The sequence below is a fragment of the Brachionichthys hirsutus genome, chromosome 7 (genome assembly GCF_040956055.1).
Source record: "Brachionichthys hirsutus isolate HB-005 chromosome 7, CSIRO-AGI_Bhir_v1, whole genome shotgun sequence".
Lineage (NCBI taxonomy): Eukaryota > Metazoa > Chordata > Actinopteri > Lophiiformes > Brachionichthyidae > Brachionichthys > Brachionichthys hirsutus.
In genome coordinates, this window is record NC_090903.1 from 4591991 (window position 1) to 4598190 (window position 6200).

Genomic DNA, 6200 nt, shown 5'->3' on the forward strand with positions numbered 1-6200 from the left:
GTAAAAATCAATGGAGGGCTGAAGAGCTCAGAGGACTTTGTGCTGCGGAGGGGGGGGGGGGGGGGCGCTAACCGGCCGCAGCCTCATAAAAGAGTAAGTTCACATAAAAATACATGAACATGTACACAGTGGATGTACATGTCATTTAGCACTCACCAAACACAAACTTACTAAGGGAGCGGAGCTTTTAGCTACTAGAGTCTAATATTTTATTTCAGGGTCCAGTGCAGTCAGACAGAGCCCGGTTCACATTCACCCGGCAGGCAGAGATATGAATCAGAGTGAATGTTGCTCCTTTAAAGTCAGACAAAGTGATCTCGCTGCCCAAACCGGCCGCAGGGGTACACCCTGGACACGTAGTGGGCCCACACAGCTTCTGATTTATGTTTAAATACATTCATGAGTTTTACAACAAGGTCACTGTACAAGTCAGAGAGAGACGGGGGTCGTCAGCAAGAGACACAGAATATCAACAGGACACCATGGGTCTCTTATTAGCTTTATTCACAGTTCAAATATTTGTAGGAATAATATTATATATTCAGGCATTCAAGGACAAGATTAGTACCATTCCAAAGAATAAAAAGAAAAAAAGGAATGAAGAACATAAGATTCACATTAAAGTGAGGAAAACTCTTAAACCACATTAAGTATGATTTTAAAAAGATTAAAAAGTGGAATGTGTTTAGATGTACCATTGAGGTAGTTTGACATTTGTTACTGGCACACTGAGAAAGAAAAAAAAGATGCTATGAACAAATAAGGAATGAAATTATTCTTTTTTTGGTCAAACAATGAATGGACAAGTCTAAAAGGCACCGAAAACCAAGTGGTTGAAATGGCCCTTTAATAAGGAGTGATTGTTGTGTTGAAGCTTGTCCAGAGAGCTCTGAACACGACACAATGCTCTTTTAAATCAGAAGAATATCTCATCCATAAAATACTTGTGGCACTGATCTTGATAAAGTGCTCAGCAGTAAACTGTAATCACTCAGCGTAATAAGAAAAATATAAAAGTACCCTTTTCATCAAATGTAAGACATCGGCATAGAGATAAAAACACAGTTTGGCAGCAGTGATGAGAAATGAAGTGAAAGATTTCGTCTCAACCAACTTGAGTTTTTCATTTTTTTTCTTTCTATAAATCAGAAGTTATACATTTGAGGAAACAGTTTCTCTCTCTCTCTCTCTCTCTCTCTCTCTCTTTCTCTCTTCTTTGAATCCGCTGCAGGAAGATTGCCTTGACAATATGTCATACAAGTGGCGGCGCACTGAAGTCACAGACTTATTTCATTGCAGATTTTCCTCTGCAAGTCCATCTGAAAGGAGACAGAAAGCAGCATTATTGAAAGGTGGCCGACGGTGAACACATCAGAGGGACATCGGCCCGTCTCTGCCCCGTCCAGCAGAAGTTACCTTGTTGAAGGACACGTTCCACGTAGTGGTCGAGTTGATGCAACTCAATGTCTTGGTCTTGGTGCCCCAACAGCAACTCAAAGCCACCCATGACAGCGAACTGCTCCGCAGGCAGTAGGTCCTCTGGGATGGTTGGGGGGACGCCGGGGGGCTTCTCCTGCAGCTCCCAGGGGTGAGACCCATCCCTGCTGCACGGGACGCCCTGCTGGGAGCTGTGTGATGGGACGTCAGCGATGGACAAGCTGCTTTTCCCCGCGGCCATGTCCAGGTCTTTCAGGATGCTGCTGAGCACGCTGTCGTCAAGGATCGCTTCACGCTTTGGAGGGAGGACTGACGATATGGACGGAGGGCTGTGGGGCCAGTCACAGGCTGGGGGGAGGAGCACGGCCACATTGTGAAGTGGGTTCAGGGAGTGAGATATGGTAAAGCTGCTGGCCAAGGAGGAGATCTGCTGGGCCAGTATACTGATCTCTGCCTGTTCCCGGTTGCTGTAATGGTTTGACTCTGTGGGTATGGCAGATTGGTTAAGAAGACCGGAGTGCCCGGGTAGCGCATGGGGGGGGACGCGATGCGCTTGGTCAAGGCTGCCCACTTGCGGCAGATCGAGAAGGCAGAAGTCATCGTGATGAAGAGTACAGTCGTCCGGGATCTCACGCATGTCGGACGCAGACAGACAGTCTGGAACTGATCTAGCATCAGATGTACATGCTTGGCAGGTGTGGGCCGAGGAGGAGGAGAGTGGCGAGTGAGCGCCGAGCGTGGCAAAGGTTGCCTGGTCAAAGGTTTGATCCGCCACATCAGAGTCTGAGGGCGACCGGTGAGAGGCGAGTCCTGCCTCTGGGTGCGAGTCACAGACAGGCGAGTCCTCTGGAGAGGACAACAGCTGATCGGCGTATCCCTGCACATCCATCAGGAGGTCACGGCTGAGGTCCTCCTGCTGCAGAGAGGAGCTGGAGGAGGCCGGGCTGTATGGAGGGGTGTAGAGAGCAGCGGCGTCTGCCAGCAGCGCTGTAGAGGTGCTGGGTACATAATGCAAGTCTGGCTCCGACCCCCTCCTGGCTCTGGTTCCTGGCGGCTCCTCGCTCTGGCTGTTAGAAGTCCTCTGCCTTTTAAAGCGTTTAGCTCTATTGTAGCTCAGCGGCGCCTGTTGAGCTGAAACGCTGGACGAATCCGCCGGAGACGGTGGTCTGAAGGCATCGCTGCCGATTTTTGTCCGGATATATTTGGCCTCCGTTTCACTACGAAAGCAAAACAATGATTCTCTATTAAATATGTATATATATTTTATATTATATTTCAGCTTAGGTCTACAGGAAAAGTGAATTTAGCTCTACCTGATGATGAAGTTTGTGCAACACAAGCGCTGACACTCAGGGTCCTTGTTAGCCTGAATGTAGAGCCAGGTCCACGACAGGTCGTTGCACTGGAGTCGTAGCACCATCTCTACCTGGAAGCCTTCATCTGCCTCCACTGGACAGGACAGAGAAGCATTCATGGCTTATTATCATTCTGCCCAATCAGATCTCCTTCCATTCATATTGTATTTTCATGATAGGCCTGCATTAGCGCTCTCGTTCTCACGTCCCTGCAATGAACTGAACACTTACTCAAACTCGTATGAGAAGCTGCACTCAAAGAAAGGTCTTCAGGATGGACGAGACCGTACCACGATTGGCCAATCAGCTCTTCTGCCGAATACCCCAAAAAATACGAAACACTGAAAAAGAAGCATGAGACTGTTAGACAGGAACCAACGCAGGGATTAGGGGAGGGGAGGGGAGGTCGCTGAACGTACCTGTCCGATAGGTGAGTAAAGGTCATGTCCATTCTGTGGACGCTGCTGAATGTGCTGCAGCGGTGGGAGTCAGAGCCGTGCAGTTGGTTGACTGTGGGGGTGCAGAGGGCCACAAACAAAGACTGGTTGGGGGTGCAGGCTGAAGAGGAGAACGGGAACGTCCGGAACCTCCCCCTGACCATCATGGAGCAGCAGCTCCCATGATGCATCTTGAATGTCTTGGAGGTTTGCATACCACATATAAAGCTCCTCTCTGAAAATACATCAATCTCAGTTTAGTCTTCAAGACAGAGGAGAAGGGCCACATTAAAAAATAAAGATGAAATATCAAGAAATAAAAGTTGTATTTGTTTACAAAAATAAAGTACTTTTATGAGAAAATAACAGAATACCGGTACTCTTACAGTTGAACTTTTAGATCACGTATTGGAGGGTAAATAGCGGAAAACTGCTGCCAGCATCATAATGAAATTTTATGTTGTAAAACTACACTTTTAAAAGCTTTTAAGTACCAGAAAATATTACCAGTAATATTCTGGAAGAAAATGGATCATTCAGAATAAACTACCAGCCAGCCTTGAAGTACATTTCTTCTTTCGTAAAGGATGGCTGGTGCTCAACTGCAGGGCCACAGCCGATTGTACGCGTGTGCTATTATTTTCTTATGCTCTTAATATTACAAATATCTTCTTTTAGGATTACAACGTGATTGTTGTAATGTTTGATCAATCCCCCACCAATCAAAAAAGACACTAATACTTTGTGCCAAAGAACAGAATAGTACGAGCAGCATCTTTGTAGTATTTTATATTGTGAAAGACGGAATTGAACGTAACAATTTAACATGAACAAACCAGAAACACGAGGCTCCTAATCTCTAAAAGTATTCTTGCCATAACTGTACAGTGAGTTTAAAATAAGTTGCATGATTATAATGCTGCACATGGCCATTTTAAAAAGAGAAAAAGTCTTTAAATATACCTGATGATGACTTATATTTAATGTCCAGGTTGGATTTAACAATTGCGACGTCCGAACGTTCCACCATGCCATAGAAAGAGTCACTTTGAAGGACGTCTACCTGGAAAAAATGCGGGTTTTATGAATGGATGCAACAGATTAAAGTCCGTTGTGACATCCATGAAACAGTAAAGCCCCCCCTGAAGGTCTCTGACACTCACCATGGAAAGACCAAGATATTCAGCCACATTTTCTGACACATAGACCAGCCTCCCCTGGGCAGTGGTGACCAGAATGAAGCCATGCAGCGCTGGAAGAAAGGCCTCGGATGACAGATAGCAGTTGGATCTCCCCCCAGCTGGGAGTCCTAGAGAGGAAGAGAGTTCAGCTCGCTTTGCACTCTGTGCTTCTTCCCAGCGTGTCAAAGGTTGCTGCAGGCGGAATGCAGGATCAGATGTTCAGGGGACGTGTCAAAGAAACATGAAGACTTACCCTGGAAGAGAACAGACTTCCTGATGTAGGTGCAGATGGCAGCCATGGAGTGCAAGTACGAGAGTCGCTCCCGGTCCTCCTGGGCCATGGGCAGCAGAGCTCGCATGTTTCGGATTTCGTGATTGATGTGGTCCCGCCGAGCTTTGGACGCTCCTTTGGTGGATCTGTAAGAGACCATGGTCCCGGAAATCAGAGGCTGGAAGAACTGAAGAGACTAAAAACTACAGCGCTAAAGATTTTTTTTTCTTTTTTATTGCCACACTTGAATGAAGTGCTGCGAAGTCATCGTCTTCCCAGACAAAAGTGTGAAAAGCATAGCCAGAGACAAAACCAGCGATCGCCCCGTACTGATCTCGCTGACTTTAATTCTAAGGGTTCCTATGGAAACTGCTGATGAGAGGCTGCTGTAGCTGCAGCAGCGATGAGGGGCTCTCAACAGACTTTTGTCTGCGTGATCAGTCTGTCTGGAACCATTCACCGAGAGCCTGGGATCTTTATAGCGGGCCAGGGCTTCAGTGTGGGGGCGTGACACACTGAAGGGGAGGCAGGGCCTCAGCTCTCTCCGGATAGCGGTGCCCCCCTCCCCCCCCCCCCCCCCCCCATCACAGGCAATGTGGGAAGGCCACGAAAGGAGGGTACTATGAATTTACATCCCAGGACATGAATAATGAAGATCTATTCACCTCCCGTCATTTAGTAGAGCAACATTTTAGATTTGTAAATATGAAATGAAATGAAATGAAAATGAAATGAAATACTTTTATTAATCATCATCTGCCAACACACACAATGAAATCGCGTTTATAACAGGAGTATTATTTGGGTAGTGACCAAAATATAACAGGAGTATTACCGGTATATAACAGGAGTATTGTTACCACTTCATATTCCCCAATGATAAATTCCTCGAGGCTGCAGATCTGGTGGAGCCAATAGGAAGAGATTCATATCACTGACCTGAACTTTCTGTAGGAGGTCCTTTGATCCTCAGGTAGATGATGAGAGGCGCACGGGGAACTCACGTGACATCGGCAGGTGTTGCACCAAATTGGCATTTTGACACGGCAGGTAAGCACCAAAGGTAAATCATAAACGAGTTTACTTCTGCGTGGCTGAGAAAAGATGGAAGGGGAAAAAAATATTACCTTTAATTTTACTTCATGAAAAAAATAAACCTTTCGAGTTGAATATTATTTACTATTTCATCACTTTATCCTAAAACACTTAAAGCAGGTCCCCTGGAAGGAGCCGACGAGCCGCGTTCACCTCCTGCCTTCAGAGGCTGCGCTCCGCGTGACAAGCCCGGCCCGCGCGCGTCCCTCTTTATATAGCCACGCCCCTCGACCACCTCAGCCGGTGGAGAAGAGCAAAACACAGCGGGATGAGGTCACGTGTGGTGACGTCACAACAAATTATGGAGGCGGGGGGGGGGGGCTGAAAATAGATTCGATTGGCCAAAATGATTGATCAGCTACAAAGTGGAAATGTTTTCTGTGTGCAGTTTACAGCAAACTTTACCACAAAATATAAACTTCAT

The 6200-nt window shown here is 46.7% G+C and overlaps 1 protein-coding gene across 1 annotated transcript; it reads right to left on the reverse strand.

Annotated features, from left to right (window-relative positions):
- Positions 1 to 1290: 1290 nt before the first annotated feature.
- On the reverse strand, positions 1291 to 5718 carry npas4l (neuronal PAS domain protein 4 like). Its single transcript, XM_068741574.1, has 10 exons — positions 5621 to 5718; positions 4664 to 4827; positions 4393 to 4538; positions 4193 to 4292; positions 3212 to 3464; positions 3024 to 3133; positions 2751 to 2886; positions 1616 to 2654; positions 1417 to 1537; positions 1291 to 1319 (listed from the first exon to the last, which is right to left on the reverse strand). Exons 1-10 carry the CDS (start codon positions 5716 to 5718, stop codon positions 1291 to 1293), a joined length of 2196 nt encoding a protein of 731 aa, XP_068597675.1.
- Between the last annotated feature and the right edge of the window lie 482 nt (positions 5719 to 6200).

Excerpts from the sequence above, each read along its gene's own strand:
- npas4l (XM_068741574.1), bottom strand. The coding sequence starts at position 5,718 with ATGCCAATTTGGTGCAACACCTGCCGATGTCACGTGAGTTCCCCGTGC. Across the intron at positions 3,465-4,192 it reads TAAATATAAGTCATCATCAG|AGAGGAGCTTTATATGTGGT; the intron begins GTATATTTAAAG and ends ATGTATTTTCAG. Across the intron at positions 2,655-2,750 it reads TGCACAAACTTCATCATCAG|TGAAACGGAGGCCAAATATA; the intron begins GTAGAGCTAAAT and ends TTGCTTTCGTAG.